Genomic DNA, 20457 nt, shown 5'->3' on the forward strand with positions numbered 1-20457 from the left:
AATGGTATAGGTATTTGTAAATCGCTTTGGTTAAAGCAGAAAAGGAACACTGGTTCTTCCCTTTTTACCCATAGGCAAGGGGAAAGTAAACTTATTTTGCTGTTAATTAAAGTAAGAGTTTGAGAGCATATCTCCTTTAAATTATCACCTGTGACAATTATCTTCATTTTAGAAATGAAATATGTTAGGGATCAAAACTGAGGCATAAAGCTGGTTAGTGTTAGAAGGTTCAAACCCAGGAAGTCTGGCTTCAGAATTCACACAAATGTTATGATCTACTATCTGTCCATAATAATAAAGGATGAAAAGATTTATAAGTGTAATAATATTTTAAGACACTAATGAAATGCCAGTGGTGATATGAAAGGAAAAGCCGTTGCCCTTAAGTAAAAGCAGTATGTAATCAATTGCTGGATGTCTTTTGTGTTTGTATTTATAGTTTTATTAGTTATAGTTTGTAGCAGCCTTTTTCAAATGGTTCCTCAATGCCCTAGGCATGAAATGTATACAATTAACTTCTCCCCATGTATCTGGAAGGGTACTAGTTCTGTGACATCTTTGGGAGAACTGAGAAAATAGTCACTCAAATAATTTTCTGTGTTTTATGGTTTAGATGAGGAACGCCAAATTTAAAACTCTATAAATAAGTAAAAATAAGTTTTTAAAATGTACAATATGGCCAGGCACAGTGGCTCATACCTGTAATCCTAGCACTCTGGGAGGCCGAAGTAGGAGGATTGCTTGAGGTAAGGAGCTCAAGACCAGCCTGAGCAAGAACAAGACCCTGTCCTACCAAAAATAGAAAAAAACTAGCTTAGTGTGATGGTACATGCCTGTAGTCCCAGCTACTCGGGAGCTAAGGCAGGAGAATGGGCTTGAGCCCAAGAGTCTGAGGTTGTAGTGAGCTATGATGATGCCACTGCACTCTAGCCAGGGTGACAGAGCAAGACACTGTCTCAAAAAAAAAAGTACAGGATCTTTTTGAGTTGAACCCCTTGTATACATGGAATTGTTTTTAGTAATTATTTTTAAAACTGCAAATTTTTTAAGTAGGGATGGGTTCTTGCTATGTTGTCCAAGCTGGTCTTGAACTTCTGGCCTCAAGCGATCCTCCCACTTCAACCTCCCAAAGTGCTACGATTACAGGTGTGAGCCACTGTGACTGGCCCTGAAAATACAAATGTCTTAGAAGGACTGCCACTTAATAGCAAAACAAATTGTTTTACCTTTTTTTAAAAAAAATATTAAATCACATTCAAATTGTCACTTCACTATTAATCTGAAAGCTCACAATATTTTTATCCGCAGATGCAGTTTCAGATTCCAAACATACCATTTACTTTCTTACTAAAGAACAAAAAAAAAAAAAAAAGATGCAGCAAGCTTATACTATATAAAAACCAAAGAACATAATTCATATCCTTTGAATACCAGGAGCACAAGCTTAATGAATTTAATATAATATTGTATCTCCTCTTTAATCTTGTCAAAAATGGCATCCCACCAGTATTAAAATCATGGGCCAAATTTATTGGTTTGGCAAAAAATGTGGGGTTGTCCATCATCCATCTCTTTCACAAAAAACAAACCAATATTCAACCATATTATTTCACCAGGAATTTCTGTATTCGGTATTTGTAGAACACTTCAGTGACATATGCAAGTCTATCAAAGTGACAAATCTCATGAGCCTTTCAGAAAATACTGGCCTACTTTTTAAAAAAATATATTTTTTAGAGGTTTTAGGTTTACATAAAAAATAAGTAGAGATTTTCCATATTCCCCTTCCCCCTACACATGCACAGCCTCCCCCATTATCAACATCCCCATCAGAATGGTTCATTTATTATAACTGATGAACCTACACTGACACATCATTATCACCTAAAGTCCATGTTTTACATTAGAGTTCACTCTTGGTGGTGTACGTTCTATGGAATTGGACAAATGCACAATGACATGTTTCTCCATTACAGTATTATACTGAGTAGTTTCACAACTCTAAACATTCTCCATGCTTTGCCTATTCATCCTTTCCTCTCTTCGACCACTGGCACCACTGATCTTTTTGCTGTCTCCAGAGTTTTTTGGTCTACTTTTTAATAATACATATTACTGGGTGGGACTCACAAGAATGTTTATCGGCTCCTTTTCAATCTTGTGTTATATATGACCTTTTCATTATGTATACAGGGAAGGGGGAGGTAAAGGGAGTTTTGTTTTTTAAAGCAAATCCTAACATCAGATGTGAAATCTACACAGCTGTAAGCATTCTTCTGGGAACCTGAACTGGGGTTCATCTCAACGGCTTAATGCAATTACCTAAACCAGTCATGTAGTATTAATGTAATTTGCCCATTTCTACAGCTGAAAAGAAGTTCAATCTTTAAAAAGTGAGTAAAGAAGAAAAACTTGCAGCCCCACAATTCCCCTACCTTGGAATCAAGTAATAATTAGCTCATCTGTTTATTCTCAAAAATCTACCAACTCCCAGTTAATTATTAACCTTAGAAATTTTAATTATATGATGAACTGATATTAACATAATGAATAGGCAAGTATACATAAAAAGGCATTCCTATCTGTCTTCATAGAACAAGTCAAATCAAGTGATCTATCTACAATACAAAACTGACCACCCACTTTGCTGCTTAAAACTTAACAGTAGTTCTTCAGCCTTCAGAACAAATTCTGAACATACAAGGCCCTTAAATATCTGTTTCTACTTACCTCTTGAGTCTTATTGCTCACCATCCTCCCCACAAGCACAAAATTCAACCTTCCAGCTCTACAGAATTCCCTGAACCTATCAGCTCTCTCATCAATGAGCTATTTCCTCTGCCTGGAGCACACATCCCTTCCTTTTTTGCCAGGTAATTTCTAGATATTCTTCAGCTCTCAGCTTAGAAGGTCATTCCTCTAAATAGAATTGTCCTGGCTCCTCCAGTCTAGGTTAGATACCCAAAGTGTTCTCATAGTCCTTGGCACTTGCTTGCTCCATCACAGCCATACTTAATTAAACAAGGAATTACAACTAAGTATGACTGTCTATATCCCTCACTAGACCAAAAGATTATTAATGACAGAAACTGAGAAGTAGATCTGTCTCATGCATTACTGCATCTCCAACATCTAATACAGCATCTGGCAAAAAGCAAAAACTCAAATATATTAAAAGACTGACTGAATAAATAATTTTGATATTAATATTCACAATTTTGAGGGTGAAAGTGCAAAATTTATCTATCAACTTCCTCAGTAAAAACTGGTCACATTCTAGTTCAGTTTAAGTCCGCAAGTATTTACTGCCTAGTCACATAAGAATCAGAAAGAATATAAGCCAGAGTCAAATCCTCAAGCAACACAGATTTCAAGAGGGAAAATAAGACACATACAAACATGAAAGCTAAATATCAAACAGTGTGTTATTTCAGTTGGTAATTCAGAGTGGAAAAAAAAACAGTGTGTTATTAGATTATAAAGTGCCAAAGACAGACTTTGAGTGCCAAAGAGGTAAGGACTGGGAAAGAATCCTAGAAGTAGTATTTGAGCTCAGCCTTAATGGATAAGTAAGGCTGAAGACAGAAAATATAAAGACAGATGTGCTAGAGTTCAGCAGTTCTCAAAGTGGGTGGGAAGTCACCCTCCTTTCAGGGGTACTTAAGGTCAAAAGTATTTTTATAATAAGCCTAAGATGTTATTTTCTTTTTTTTCACTTTCAATCGCTCTCAATCATACAATGCAGTTTACAGAGGTTACAGGACATGTGATATCACAATAGAGTGAACGCAAAAGCAGACATGACAATCCTGCTTTTTTCTAAGCCAGACATTAGAGATTTGTAAAAAAATAAAACAATGCCGCCCATTAAATTTTTTTGTTTTGAAAAACAGTTATCTTTCCTAAAAATATGGTATTTGTGTTAACATGTCATGGAATTATTTTTCAGTGAATATTTACTTTTTTTTTCTTTTTTCAGCAGGTCGGTTGCAGATTTCAACAAATATTTAATTTTAGTTTTATTTTCTGATAAATATTGATAGATATAACCTACATAACCAAAGCTGAGTCCTCAATAATTTTTTAAGAGTCTTAAAGAGGTACTAAGACCAAAAGTTTGAGATTGACTGAACCAGTTGTTTTTAGAGGTAGATGGGGCATCAGCCTAGATTCTCTGTATAGATAAGCTGTAGCAGATGCATAAGAAATGAAATTACTCAGGCAATGCATAACGTTAAGCATGTGTTTATGAGCTGGGCATAGGAGCACACACCTGAAGTTTCAGCTACCCAGGGGGCTAGGGTGGGAGAATCCCCTGAGCCCATGAGTTGGAGACCAGCCTGGACAACACAGTGAGACCTTATCTCTTAAAAAAGAAAATGTGTTTACTGTACAGGTACAAGCTTTCTTCTCAGTAGAGTTATTTTTACTTAGTGTAAAAATATAAAAAGAGTATTTTAAAATCATTCTTATCCTCCCAAACATGATATATAAAGTTTCATACTCCTTTTGAATTATCATATACAGGCATTTTTACATTTCTAGAATCTTCAAAATTATAATTTAAAATAACTGAAAAATCGTATCCAGCCTACTTATAAACCTGAATAGCATCTTTTACATTTGATTTTCCAAGTATTTTATAACAATATACGGAAGCTTCATATAAGAACGAGTATGACAAATTACTATCCCAAAAAACTTACTTCTAGAATGCCAAGGGATCTTATTTAAAATAAAACTTGCCTGACAGATCCTGTAGCTTGATCCACAAGGAAAATGACATTATGCTATGTATCTCCCAAACCTTGAAGGCTCTGCTCACACTCAGACTACCTCTAGAACTGTTTCCCACTATGCCAGATGCTACTCATGATTCCATAAACTCAATTAACGCTTATAGTGGTGCTTCCCACCACCTGAAATGATTTAGTCTCTCATCTCCACCTGCCCAAAGTTCATCCTTTAAGAGTCAGCTTGGAAGCTAGCTCATCCATGACTCCTTCTCAATTCCCTTCAACAGAATATTTGAAAGACCTTGATCATTTTTTAAAATAGAAAAATTATTCTGCTCGCATTATCATTACTTTTTTATCTCACACCTTCTTTTCAGATCTTTAACCTCTTAAGGATAGGGACAGTCCTATCAATCTTGATTCCCTAAAGCACCATGGAAAAACAAAAAGTACAAAGGAAAACTGAGACTCAGATAGGCTGTAATCTGCCTGAGGTCACATAGCTAGTGACTGAAAGAGTCAAATTTGAATGCCGGACCCCCTAACTCAAAGCCACGTTCTTTCCATCATACCCTCCAAGACTTTGCCCTATGCATCTCTTCTTTTGCCTGGTCCTGCTTTGTATCCTTTTTTGCTATATTAAAACTGTAATTGGCCCAAGCATGGTGGCTCACACCTATAATCCCAGCACTTTGGGAGGCTGAAGCAGGAAAATTGCTTGAATCCAGGAGTTGGAAACCAGCCTGGGCAACAAAGTGAGACCTCCATCTCTACAAAAATTTTTTAAAACATTAGCCAGCCATGGTGGCTTGCACCTGTAGTCCCAGCTACTTGGGAGGCTGAGGCAAGAAGATTTCTTGAGCCAGTTCAAGGCTGCAGGGAGCTATGATCACACCACTGCACTCCAGCCTGGGCAACAAAGCAAGACCCTGTCTCAGTAAAACAAAAACAAACAAAAAAACTACTGTAATTGTAAGTATAGCACTTTCCAGAATTCGCTGAGTCATTCTAGTGAATTGTTGAACCTGAGGGATAGTGGGAACCCCCAAATTTGTAGACAGTTGGTCAGAAACGTGGTGGCCTGGGAACCCTCAAACTTGCAGCTGGTGTCTCAAGTGAGGACAGTCTAACAAGAAACTGTGCTCTTGGCCTGTGAAGTTTGGCCTTATTCCAAGTAGTTAGTGTCAGAACTGCACTGCAATTATGTAACAAATAATAACAGACACCATTTCATAAATGCGTCAGGCACTATCAAGTATTTTTATATACATTACTTCTAAATCTTTAGAAAATATTATCTCTAAGCCTCACTACAATCCCATAAAATAGAATTATCATCCTAATTTTTTAAGTAAGGATACTAACGAATAAAAGTGACATGGTAAGTAAGTGGGGGAACCTAAATTCAAACTCAGGACTATCTGAGTGAAAAGCCCATGATCTAGTCATGACACAACTCAGCTTTTCGTATTCACTATGTAGACACATAACGAGATTGCCTAAGAATATACGATACTCATATCTTTACTAAAATTACTAAGATGTCACTATAAAATTTAAAGTACTCTATAATTTATGAACTCCTTATATGAAGTCTAAAATATTATATTTTAATACCAATTCTTTTAGTAATTGCTTAACTTACTTGTTTGTGTTTTAGAAACATGTTTCTGGAGAAAATCAACTATCTGAGCCAAAACCTTCTTATTACAATGTGTTGATAATTTTTCATTACACTCATAACACCTGAAAAAATACAAAATTTAAGCAAATATTATGAAAGCATCATCAACAATTTTCCACATTAGGTAACAAAGTTGGTATTTATCCATTTCTGTCTATAAATTACATGGGAGGGAACACAGTCTGGAGAAATAAGCAAGGGACAGTTCATACGAAGCCTTATAGTTCAAATGAAAATTTTGGCAGTTTATCTTAGGTGTAATTAAATGCCACGAGGAGGTTTTTAAGCAGGGCTGTTATATGACCCAGTTTACATTTTATAAACATCACTCTGACTAATGTGATAAACTATTAATAGATTGAAGGGTACCAGGAATAGAAACAGATTAGTACATAGTAACAGTGGAGATGGAAAGAAATGGACACATTCGTTACATATATTTGCAGGTAGAAACAGTAATGAATTAGATATGAAAGATCAGGGAAGTGTCAAAATCATTGCCATAGGAAGGAAGAAGTGGGTGAGAGAATGTCAGTGATTCTCAAGGAAGAGTGATTTTGCCACCTAGGGGACATTTGACATTTTTCGTTGTCACAACTGGTGATAGGAGAGGTGACTGCTACTGACATTTAGTGGGTAGAGGCCAGGGATGCTGCTAAACATCCTACAATGCACAGGACAGCACAACAAAGAATTTATCAGAAAGAATTAATATTCCAAATGCCAACAATATTGAGATTGAGAAATCCTGGTCTAGATGAAACAAGATTTGGTGTGAGTTGATCATGTTTAAAGCTGGTTGAGAGGTACAGGAGAATTTATTATACCATTCTATCTACTTTTGGTAAGAGTTTAACATATAACATAAGATAAAAAGGGAAAGAAAACAACTGCCAGGCTTCTAGCTTGATTACTCAGTGATGGAGGGAGGTGCCACTTACAGAGCTGAGGAAGACTGGAAGAGAGAGGTGTTTTATTTTGTTTGGGACTGATTCAGAGATAGAGGGTTAAAAAAGACATTTTCAAAAGCACATTCCATTTCAGAAAACTACCCTCAATTAAACTTAGTCATTAGTGCATAGTATTAATGTTTCTTCTATATATTATCATTATCTGTGTTTCCTTTATCTTCATGAGATCTAATGATCATATAAGAACATGGGTTTGACAGTGCTGAAGTACTTTATAATCACAATGCATTATACCAAATTGTGAACTACTTACATGTTCACAATCTTCTTACCTATAAACGGTCCTGAGATAATCAATGGCTGTAAACTAGTTTGGATTGCTTGTCTAAACAGTACTTTAGTCAAATATTTAGTCAAATAGTTATTTGACTAAATAGCAATTTAGTCAAATATTTATTGAGAGCCTACTTTATTATTTCCCCAAAGATAGATAGATCTGTGAAGATGAGTCACAGACAACATTCCCCCAAACATCTTTTTTGATAGACTATTAAATTGAATTTAAATACTTATTTAGAGATCCCAGATTTATATTATAAAGTGCTAAATATTTACTCATTCAATTATTGTCCAAAAATAATAAAAATTTAAATAATTGCTCTTTTGAAAAATACTGAAATGTTAAGAAATTTTTACTGATACTGCAATTTAACTTTTACTTGTTTTAATTTTGAAAGTACAAAAAGAAAAGGCAAGTAAATAAAAATCAACATGAGGATAACTGAAGATAATTCTAGCTGCTTCCATTAAAAATAACACACAAAAATTTTTTTAATTGAGCATTTACAATGTGCCAGGCACTGTTGTGTTTTACATACACTATCTGGTTTAATTCCTCACAAAAATCATCAAAGTGTTTTTATTTTTAAATAAATATCTTTATAGAAGTATAATATTTTCTTATTACAGATGAGAAACTAAGATAGGAGGTTCTTTTAATAAGAGTACAAGGGGGATGAGCATGGTGGCTCATGCCTGTAATCCCAGCATTTTGGGAGGCTGAGGTGGAGGATTGCTTGAGGTCAGGAGTTCCAGACCAGCTTGAACAACATAGTGAGACCCCCATCTCTACAAAAAATTAAAAAAAAAATTAGTCAGGCGTGTGGTAGTGCCCACCCATAGTTCCAGGCACTATAGGGAGGCTGAGGCAGGAAGATGCTTTGAGCCCAGGAGTTTGAGGCTGTAGTGAGCTATGATAACACCATGGTACTACAGCCTGGGCAACAAAGCGAGACTCTGTCCCAAAAAAAAGAAAAAAAAAAAAAAGAGTACAAGAAAAATGCTGAATCTTCTTTCAACAAACTTTTGAGTATGGTACTTTATGTTAATTTAGGTGTTAAATCAGTGCCTCTTAAGTCTGCTTAGGCATCAAAATCACAAATGGAACTGCTTTAATAGGGACATCTGGGGATTTTTCAAAATCCACCTGTATGATTCTGATGTGAAGTTAGAGGTAAGAACCACTGTTCTAATAATCATTACTGGTTAAAGCAGTATTAAATCCACTATCTAGCAACTCTTTGCTAGCCATGATTAAATTATCAAATCTACCATATTCCTTTCTTTTTTACACAGTTAGAGTTTTTATCTAATTCAGGCTGGCTTTCCCTTTAATTCAAATTAGTGAAATTGTTAAATTTTTATTATTTAAAAATTAGAAGGGAAAAGAAAATATTCACAAACTTAAACTTCTATAAATGCATTTGACAAACTTGCATTTCTTCCTTTTAAAGAAAAATAATCTACAGACTCCCAAATATGGCTTACATTATTTTCATCATAATATAAATCTAACACATACTCTCACAAAACTCAATAAATTCATCATCTTTACAATTCCACATAACTATAAAAGCACAATAAATTATACAATTAAATATAAAAAATTACAAAACCAGTTAAATTAAAACTAACAATACTGATTTATTATGCTGGATAAGTTTTTCTGGATGATAAATCACCATTCACAATTATGGTCTTAAGAGCTATTAATATTCAACGGAGTTTATAGCACAAATTCACTTGAGCTGCCAGGTGCCCCTCAATTCTCCCACCAACTTTTTCTATTTCAGTGGTTCTTAAACTGTGCTCCCCAGACCAACAGCACTGTAACACCTGGGAATTTGATCAACATGCAAATTCCCAGATCACACCCCAGAACTACTAAATCAGAATATTTAGGCCTGGCATCCAGCAATCTGTCTAAACAAGACCTCCCCGAGATTCTGACACACTGTAGTTTGAGACCACTACAGCGAAATTTTTGTTGAGCTGCCACACTATGAAATCGTCCTCCTCTCCCTTGGCTCTAATGCATCATTTACATATTAAATTCCTTTGTTCTTTCCTCATTCTCCCCAATACTACTACTTGGGGTCAACAACAATAAAGAAAAACACAAATGCAGCAGGTGCTCAACCCCTGTGGTTGTATTAAATTATAAGATGATGATCTCTCCTATGGCCCAAAATATCCTTATACTAATTTTAGAACCCTGAAATGAAAACATAAAGCTAAAATATTTTTTGTCTTAAAGAAAACTTGAAGATTCCTGAAAATTCATTCAAGGAACCCAAAGAGTCTATAGATTCCAGTTAGAAAATTATTGTAAAATATAGAGAAAGTATTTCAATACAGTATCCACTTATACCTCTGAAAGAGTGTGGTATAATGGTAAGCAACTAGAAAATCAAAAAACTTGTTCTAGAGTCTGGATTTTTCCTTTGTAACCACAAAAAAGTAAATGATACTCAGTTTCCTTATACATAAAATGAGAAAACTAGACTAGGTTTTCAACCAGGGTTAAGTAGCAGAATCACCTGAGAGGTTTTTACAAACTTCTTATGCACATTTGACTGCTTGATGTACCTTCCTCCTCTAGAACTCTGGAATTCTATATTAGAAAGTTCATTACAAAAAATCAACTAGAAAGAATTTTTTTTATGTTGCAAAGAAAATAGAGAAGAGTAGAAAGATAATTTTTTCCAACTTAAATTTTATATTCATTGGTAATGTTAATTTTCTTAAATTATCCCATAGATTGTGTTCAGGCTAAAAAAGCATAAACTAGTGTAACATCTTTAAATATTTTACCTCGTATAGCTTAACGATTTTTTTTTGTTGTTGTGGACACAAGAACTAACATAATTTAACTTACCATATAATCCATGTGTTGAGACTGATTATAATACAATGGGGCTCTGTTCTGGAACTCTTGAAGTGCTTCAGTGAATGTTGGCTTTCTGAGCTTTTACCACATCCCTGAAGATGAACAGAGTGCTATCTGTATGATTCACATATGTTTGTTTCAAATTAATTAAAACTTAAATCCATACTTAACTTATATTGAAAAAATTGTTTTGTTTTTAATTTCAAGCAGCAGGGGAAAGTTTCAGAAAGCAATAAAGATTCTCATTAAATTTAATTTCTTGCAAAGAGGATAACTTGTTTTTTGATATGTAATATTTACCTAAAACAATTATGAGCAGAATTAAGTTCCCTATGATTTAAAAATGTATAAACTCTGTGTCTGAAGACAGTGGGACACTGAGCATCCTGGTAGGCCAGTGGTACCTCTCCTGCAAACACACATGGCCCAATCCTGTACACATCTCCACCTCAAACCCACTGAGAACTAGTGAAACACAGCCCAATCATAGTGATTTCCTTCACTAGATAAGTAAAGAATTGAAACACAATTCTGATTAATGTGACAAGAAGGAAGTCTGCTAGATATTTCTAGAAGAGTTTTACATATTTTCAAAAAAGAACAGAGGCCTCTTTATGGCCTTTGGGGATTGCTGCGTTATACATAATGCCTGAAGCATCTTTGGCCATCCTGAAACCATGAAGTTGAGGAGAGGATAGCACATAAACAGAATAAACCTCAGTTTTTAATGTTCTTTCCATTGAATTAACTAATCCTGAAGTGGCCTTACTTCTGGACTTTCTATATGAGATAATAAAGATACCTCTTATTTAAAAAAAATGTATACACTTTTAATTTCATTAGGAAATTCCTTTATTTTAGGAACTTCTAAACTTTAAGATATTTTGAAAAAAAGGAGAATAATCCTTTTTGAGAGAGAAAGAAATGAGTCTAAAAAGTTGAATCCAAACATGGCAGCTACTGCAAGTGGGTTGGATTCCCTTTCAAAGTATTTATAAACCACACATGATTACTTTCTGAGCATACCATACCTTTTACTTTACCTTAACAAACATTTCTAAGTTTATTCTAGGAGAGTTTCTATCTAAATATGGAATAAATTTACCTTAAGTTCTATGCATGACCAACAGTCCAACTCACAGTAAGCACCTAAGGAAAATATTTAAGACAAATTCACACATAAATAACATTTTTCTTACCTGGAAGCCACACTTGAGGCATAACCAAACATCAGACGGAAGTATTGGCTGCCCATCATAGAACCTTCTTTCTTTTAAACATTCTGAGCAAACTGACCACACATTCTCAGCTACTGCTCTCTTTACATGATTCACGCTAATAGCATGACTTACATGTTGACAAGTTAAACCTAATGAATAAGAGAAAACAAAATTTGAATGTTTTCTTAGCTAAACCAGAGTGCTACCATCAGTAAGCAAAAGTCAATAGTATTACAATGCTGTTAACTAAAAAGCACAGAGATTCAAAAAACAAAATAACTCAAAATGATACATGCTACCTGATTCCGTTTATATAACATTCATGAAATAATATAGAGTGTGGGAACAGATTAGTGGTTGTCAGGGGAGATAGATGGAGCAGAGGGTGTGGCTATAAATGGACAGCACACAGGGTGGTAATGGAACAGTTAAGTATCTTGATTCTGGTGGTTATATAAAGCTATACATGTACTGAAATTGCATAGAGCTACACACTCACTCACTCACATATGAGTGCATGTATTATATATCTGATGAAATCTGAAGAAGCTGTAAGGATTGTACCAATATCAGTTTCCTGGTTTTGATATTATACTATAGCAATGCAAGACATTAACATCAGAAGAGGCTAGGTGAAGGGTGAATGGGACCTCCTTGGACATTTCTTTGCACCTTCCTGTAAATCTACAATTAGTTCAAAAATTTAAAATTTAAGCCTAGGCAACATAGCAAGACCCCATTTCTAAAAAAATAAATAAGAAAAATTAGCAGGGCCTGGTTACATGCCTTAGTCCCACCCACTCAGAAGGCTGAGATAGGAGGATCACTTGAGCCCAGAAGTTTGAGGCTGCAGTGACATACGATTCTACCACTGCAGTCCAGCCTGGGTGACAGAGCAAGACTCCAATCTCTAAAAAAAAAATCAAAAATTAAATTTACAATGTAATAAGTAAATAAAATTAAGGAGATTATATATGTTTTAAACAGCTACTATATATCAAGCATTTTGAATGTATTTTCTTTCCATTAAGATGCACATATAAAATATTTTCACATAAACTAGCCCTGTTATGATGCAATTTTCATTATTGTTGCGAGAAAGGAGAAAGAGGAACAAACAATGGTATAATTTACAGGAATAAGAATTCTCAGAATTCTCCTTAAGAAATATTCCAAATAAATTATTCTGACTGGTCTCTAATTATCCTTTATAACAGTTTCTCACTGTGCACAGTTTGTGGAGACAAATGGTCAAAACTGAGCAAATATGTTTTTAATTCTTCAAATAACTATATATTTCCCCCCTGGGCACAATTATACTTCCCTTTCTCCCAAATACCTGAACACTTTAATTTCTCTACTTCAGACATCCCAAACATTAAAACTACAACTACCTACCAAAATCAAAAGACAAAGGAAAAGACTAAGTAACTTTAAGAGGAAAACAGGTGTATGTACACTTCAACTTTTTCTACTTCCCTTTCTAAATGGAAAGCATTTCTTTTTCCCTACTAGTTGAGTAGGGAGGCTAAGCACTGGTTTCATTTCATTCTGAAGACCAAGAACGTGACTGCTGACAAGTTATTTATAGTAAAATATAATTTCAACAAAAATATGTAAATGTGAACAAAATATTAAAACTTCTAATTTTATATAAAGGACAAGCTATAGGAACAGACATAAAAGGAGTAATTCTGAAGTAATATATTTGAGAAGCAAGGATTCATGAAAGAAAGGACTGTTCAGAGAAAGATTGATAAATGACCAACAAGTACAAGATCTAGAAATGGCTTACCAAATGTCATTGCTTTGTTTGAATTTTATATTGTAAAACTCTAAGGGGAAAATCGTTCCACATACCTTTATATATCATCTCTGGGGTGGGATCTGGCCAGGGTACAACTTAAAATTCTCTGATTCTACTATTCAGACGTTTCAGATTGAAATTTTTAGTGAATTCAGAGATAAGTGAACTCAAGATAAAAAGGTTCTAGGCAATAAATTAAATCTATTAGCTTTTAAATGTCTCAACCATATATACTTTTTATGAGTAAATAAAAATTTTGAAGTTTTCCTACAATAGGTAACCAGTGTTTAAATAGCATTCACTATCTCTTCTGGTAGAAAATATGTAAAAAATTTCCTTTGTATTAATAAGTAAATTTCTTCAGTTTTCTGAAATTTCTTTCATCGTGTAATTGTCTAAACATCATCTGACAAATAGGTCCTCTAAGGTTCCCGAATAAAATATTAAAATGTATTAAAGTCTACAGTTGTTTCACATTATACAAATCAAAAACAATAACCAGAATCTCCATGTTTTCCACTTTAAGTATTAAAAAAAACTTTATAGGAAGGCCTTCCAATTTGCAAACAGTGACACTTCCGCCTTCTCCCAGAAATTACCCAAAGACAATAAGAAAAGGAAACAAAGACCCAAAGATCATTTTCAGAGAAACCAGAAGACAGCTGAAGCCCTAAGTCACAAATTAAGTGGAAGGGCACCCACTTCAAAGCAGCAGAAATGGAACAAGGGTACATGAAGAAGCAAGCAGAGAATACTGCAGCTGTAGATTTCATACAGAACACCACATGCTTCCTAGACATAAAACAAACCTAAATCGTTGTGCTGCAGCAACAGTAGCAGGAGATCTCCTATATCTAATTTTGCATTGAGAAGAAGCAAAAGAAGGGATCACTTATTAAGTGAGAAATAAAGCAAGCCATCTTTGCAGGAAGCAGTCTTGTCTCTATGGCAGTTCAGAAGAGATACTTTGGATTATGAAAAAATTCAGGGCTGCATGATTCAGGACTGCATTTTTTGGTTAGAAAAAAGTAAAGGCTAAAATGAACTCAAACTCAAAACTCCAGCCAGGTCTCAACAATGCTTTTGCCCTCCTTTCTTACCCAAATATTTCTAAAACTTGCTAGTCCAAAAACAAGCAACCCTACATGAAAGAATGAGTAATCACCCCCTTGCCTCTAGCCTGGGGGCTCCCAAGTCCCTCCCAGAGCCTCTCACTCCCACTCTCACATTCTGGGTGGATGTGGGCATGTAGGTGGCAAAGGCACTGCCTCCACCCCTCTGGCCACTTAGCAATCACCACTCACCTTCCCACCTTGGGGTGCAGGATGCAGATATTGTACAAAAGTTTCTAAATCCCTTTTTTTCTTTTCTTTTCTTTCTTTCTTTCTTTTTTTTTTAAGACTTGTCAAGTGAAGCAGTGGGAGTGGAGAAGGAACAAAGAAATCTGTAACTGGTTGTGATCAATTAGTTGTAAACACCACTGCACTCGGACCAACCTCAATCCCTTCTTTTCTATGTGCTTTTTTATTTAAGAGGGTAGGGTCACAGGTGGGAACTCTCTCACAATACAGTCTATCAATGTTTGGGGGAAAAATGGGGAATCAAAGAGAAATCAAAGCCACAAATTCTAGACTAAGATAAGAAAAAGTAAGGAAGAAACAGGAAAAACAAATTGCTCCGCCGTGAAATAAGAACACAAAACAGAAACAAGAGCTCTAAGACAAGATGCCAAAACAATAGGAAGTGACTGGCATTAGGAAAGAAGTGGAACAAAAATAAATACATAAAACCACAAAAATGAAGGCTCAAATAAAAAGAATATAGGGTGAAAGACACTGCTGCAAATACAGTAAAGGATAAAAATGAAAACAGCAGTAGAATGAAAAGGAAAGAAGAGTTTTAGAGGATTTGAGAAAAAGAAATAACCATGGAAGACAGGCAAAGGACAGTTAACATAATAATCACATGAAGAAATCAATATGAACAGAATAGAACAAATATATAAAGATATATTTCTGACTTCCTTCAATACAGCAAACTAGCTATCCTGAAACCCTATCCAAGTTAAAAACACTTAAAAATGGCAATATATATTCAAAATGTCTTTTTAAGTGGAGAACTGAACTAGCAAGGAAGTGAGGAAAACTCTCAGAGGCCAAAAGCTAAGGCAAGAGGCTAAAGAGAAAAGCCAGCCCTGAAGCCAGCAGCTCCCAAGGGCCATCTGCCAAGCCTGGGTGCCTTGGAGACTTGGTTTTAACAGGACCTGACAAAGGAACAACAATAAGAAGATGCCAATCTAAGTTACTTTATGAACTAAACAAAATCCAAATAAATACACCAACAGCATTTTTGGGAACTAGACAAGCTGATTCTAAAGCTTATGCAGAAAACAGTGAAAATAAAGAGTAATGGATTTATTAACTAAAAATAAAACAGTCGTACATTGGTAAATGTAGAGATTGGTTCCAGGACCTCCCCATATATACCAAAATCTGCACATACACTATGGACACTGGAGACTCAAAAGTGGGGAGGTTGGAAGGGGATGAAGGATGAAAAATTACCTTTGGGGTACAATGTACACTACTCAGGTGATGGGTACACCAAAAGCCCAGACTCCACAACCATATATTATATACATGTAACTGAATTCAACTTGTACCCCCTACATCTGTTAAAATTAAAAAAAAAAACTTTTTTTTAAATTTGCACATACTCAAGTCTCACAGTCGGCCCTGTGCAATCTGCCTATGGGAAAAGATGGTCTTCCCAGTAGGAGGTTTTCTCAAACTCTGTATTTTCCATCAGCTTTTGGTTGAAAAAAATCCATGTATAAGTGGACTGTGCAATTCAAACCCATGTTGTTCAAGGGTCAAGTGCATTGTTATTTCTTGTCTTCCATGCTATTTGGGATGCCAGATATAATTTACCTGCAATGTCATCTGAAGAGTCTTCATAATGAGGTATAGTAGGCCTTTTGCTTCTTTTGGCTTTCTCAGGTAAAGCTTTGGTTGGATCTTTCACCCGCATCTGTTATTTACTGAAAAAGTTAAGGGAAAAAAATGAATACACAATCTTCAAAATTAAAATTGTATATATTTTCTTTAACGCATATCAAAATTGAAACAGCTACAATTTTAATTGGTCTGGTAAATCAACAGAGGAAGAAGAGGGGAATATCAGCTGAAATCAAAGAAATCTTTATTAAGTCAATATACAAATGGTAGATTCCATTTGACTTTTACCAACCACCCCATCATAGACTAAATGTTTGTGTCCCCCTCCAAAATTTGTATATTGAAATCTAATCCCCAATGTGATGGTACTTGGAGGCAGAACTTTGGGGAGGTGATTAGGTCATGAAGGTGGAGCCCTCATAAATGGGATTAGCCTCTTAGAAGGGGAGGCCAGAAAGCTAGCCTTGTATCCACGTGAGGATATACCAGGTCTGCTGGCACCTTGGACTTCCCAGCCTTCGGTACTGTAAGAAATAAATATTTGTTGTTTAAGCCACCCAGTCTACGATCATTTGTTATAGTGGCCTGAAACTAAGACATACCCACATACCCCCTAAATATATGATGTTCAGGTGAATAAAAAAACTAGTTTGGTCAATGAAGTAAGTGCTGCTTCTGGATAATGTGCTCCTCTTGCCCTTTCCTCCCCTCCACTAGCAAGGAAATAGTAGGAACTAGAAGAGCCACATTGGACTAGGGAAGGAAGCCATAAGCCAAACACAGTAAAGCTACGCTACCTGTGCTGTACTACCTAGTGCTGGACTATTAAGAGAAAATAAATTTCAATCTTTTTAAGCTATAGCATTTTTTATTTTTTTCTCCAACTTTTTATTATGAAAAATTTTAAACATTAACAAAATGTAAAAGAACTGTACAAATGAACACCCATATACTATCTAGATTCCACATCTATTAATGTTTTGCTATATTTGTTTTACCTAAATATCAATGTGTATATACAGAGACAAATATGTGTATGTAAGTGCATATTTTTCTTTTTCTGCTGAACTATTTGAATAAGTTGTAGAGATCATGACACTTCATGCCTAAATATTTCAGCATGTATCTCTTAAAAATAAGGACATTCTCTTGTGTAATTATTATACATCATTATTACATCTAAGAAAATTAACAATAATTCTCGGCCGGGCGCGGTGGCTCACGCCTGTAATCCTAGCTCTGGGAGGCCGAGGCGGGTGGATCGCTCAAGGTCAGGAGTTCGAGACCAGCCTGAGCAAGAGTGAGACCCTGTCTCTACTAAAAATAGAAAGAAATTATCTGGCCAACTAAAAATATATATACAAAAAAAATTAGCCGGGCATGGTGGCTCATGCCTGTAGTCCCAGCTACTCGGGAGGCTGAGGCAGTAGGATCGCTTAAGCCCAGGAGTCTGAGGTTGCTGTGAGCTAGGCTGATGCCACGGCACTCACTCTAGCCCGGGCAACAAAGTGAGACTCTGTCTCAAAAAAAAAAAAAAAAAAAAACAATAATTCTCTAACATATCCGATCATGTTCTAATTTCCTTAGTTGACCTCAAAGCATCTTCGATAGCTGGTTTTTCAAATAAGAGTCAATCAGTATTTGTACTTTATATTGGTTATGTCTCTTTGGTATCTTTTAATCTAGAACAGCTCTTCTAACTTTTTATTACACTTGCCTAAGACATTGGCTTTTTTAAGAGATCAGGCCAGTGCAAATGAGTCACCTTGGGGTCTCCTTAGCATGTGAATTCTGATTCGACAAGTCTGGCACAAGACCTGAGATTCTGCCTAACAAGTCCCTAACTGGAGCCATTGCTGGGAATCCACAAAATATACTTTTAATAGCAAAGTTGTATGATGTTCCACATTGACTCCGTCTCTTTCTTTATGGAGTTACTTACCTTTGTCCTTTACATTTCTTAAAAACTCAGTTAATTCTAAAGACTTTAGACACAAGCTAAGCATTTTTTAAACCACTATACTTTGGAGTCTCCATTAGAGCAGCTTAGTCTAAATCCTACCTGCTACTCTGTTGCTTGGTGTCTACGCTACATTGCAATTTTCATGGTTTTTGTTTACTTTTCAATAATCAAGGTAGTGAATTTCTCAATTCAATTCTAAATTCTGAATCTTAGTCATTCCATGTTGCACATAAGAGAGCTTTCAAGTTTACCATTTTATGAGCCATTTCTTTAAGTCCAAGGGTCATCACTATTGAACTGAGTTGCAACAAATGAAGGGCTTTAGAGTTACAGAGATGTATAAAGCCTCTGAGTTCCTTGATTACTTCATCTCGACCTTCTCCATCCAATCTTCCTCATCTAATCACTCCTACAGTCCCATATTTAAAAAAATCGCTAATTTAAGAATTCCCTTCTCTGATTACAACTTCCCAGTTCTTCCAGCATACTTGATTGGCTACTCCTATTCTACTTTAGTATCGGGGCTGACAAGAAGCTGCATTGCAAGTGCTCCCATGATCCCTACAGCAGGGCAGGGGTTAGTAGCACATAAAGAGCTGGTTCTTAAAGCTTCACCTGGAGGTGGCACATGCCACATCTACTCATATTTTACTGACCAAAGCAAGTCACATGGCACATTTAACTTCACATAGACATGGGGGAATATACAAAGAGTGCAACCTTACTGTGTACCCAGAAAGAGGTAAACCAGCATATCTGTGCACAGCTTAATGACTACATCACCCTTCTGGCAGAACCCAGCCCTAGATGAACCCAATTAACCATTTTCTCCATATCTAGAGAAGTCTCACAAGAAACCAGACCCCATGCAGGGGTGGGGAACTTGCAGCCTTCTGATTTCAAGATTGTTCTTTTTTAAGCACCAAAAGAGGCAAGAAAAGCTTCATCTTTCTCTGCTGCACCCCTTTTAATAAAAGGATTTTGTTCTTTAAAATGTGGATTCAGTCAAAAGGCCATATTTAAGGACCTAGAAGGCCACCTGTGGCCTTAAGGCTGCAGGTTCCCCACCCCTGTGTGACCTTCTGGTCAACTTACCTATTCCCCACAAAGCCATTTCAAACTTTTTTCACTTTCCTTAAACCTCTACCTCCCCACTCATCAAAAAATGATCTAGCAGTCTACTCTATAGAGGGAAAAGAGACATAAACAGATGGAAAATCTGATCTTCCTACCCCCAAATTTACAAACCTACCTCCATCAATTTTAATTTGATGTACTAAAAGGAGATAGGCATAGCTAATAGAATCCAGGAAAAATGGCCCATGAGAAACTGGTCAAATTTTTCTCCCTGTGGTATAGAGAAATCCTTAATAAAGATGAGCACATAATGCTAGCAAAACAGTAAACAAAACCAGGCATTTGATCTAAAATCTATAAACAACCTGTGTCTTTTTTCAAAAACACTGACTCAAACTTAACTTGGCAACATAGAGACAATTTCTGATGATTTTTCTGACATGTGTAATATGTCTAAATAGAAAGAATCATTTGGTATAGTAACCCACAATTTAGCAGTCACTTATCTGTACAATTTTCCAATTCCCATTTAAGGCAAAAAGAGACAAAAAGTCCAATTATTAGAGTTTCAAATACTTTCTATCATCCAGATTGTATCTGAGGATCCCCAAGATGTCTCTCACATTTGGAGATTCCGTAGGATTCATAGGACTTAGCATATAGTTGTATTCATGGCTAACATTTATTAGAGCCATGTAGTTCAGAGGTACAGTCTGACCATAATGGAAAAATACATGGGTGGAGTCTGGAGGAATCACATGTAGACTTCCTTATCTTGTCTCTCTCCCAGGAGGGGTCACACAGTGCACACTCTTCCCCCAAAAAGGAAAATGCAGCAACACGTCTGCAATGCTTCTGCTCGAGGAAGCCTCT

At 35.8% G+C, this 20457-nt stretch overlaps 1 protein-coding gene across 4 annotated transcripts in view; it reads right to left on the minus strand.

Annotated features, from left to right (window-relative positions):
• Window positions 1–16656, minus strand: part of USP45 (ubiquitin specific peptidase 45) — a 58440-nt gene extending 41784 nt beyond the window's left edge. For 3 of the 4 annotated variants that reach the window (XM_045544071.1, XM_045544069.1, XM_045544073.1), the window contains exons 1-4: window positions 16518–16656; window positions 11760–11929; window positions 10549–10652; window positions 6382–6482 (exon numbers count right to left, since the gene is read on the minus strand). In XM_045544071.1, coding sequence (XP_045400027.1) covers window positions 6382–6482; window positions 10549–10652; window positions 11760–11929; window positions 16518–16617 — 475 coding nt within the window. In that variant the 5' untranslated portion in view covers window positions 16618–16656. Of the gene's footprint in view, window positions 1–6381; window positions 6483–10548; window positions 10653–11759; window positions 11930–16517 lie in introns of those variants that run through there. The other variant, XM_045544072.1, reaches the window with a different exon arrangement.
• Window positions 16657–20457: the final 3801 nt, after the last annotated feature.

The sequence above is a fragment of the Lemur catta genome, chromosome 2, assembly GCF_020740605.2.
Source record: "Lemur catta isolate mLemCat1 chromosome 2, mLemCat1.pri, whole genome shotgun sequence".
In the NCBI taxonomy this organism is placed as follows: Eukaryota; Metazoa; Chordata; class Mammalia; order Primates; family Lemuridae; genus Lemur; species Lemur catta.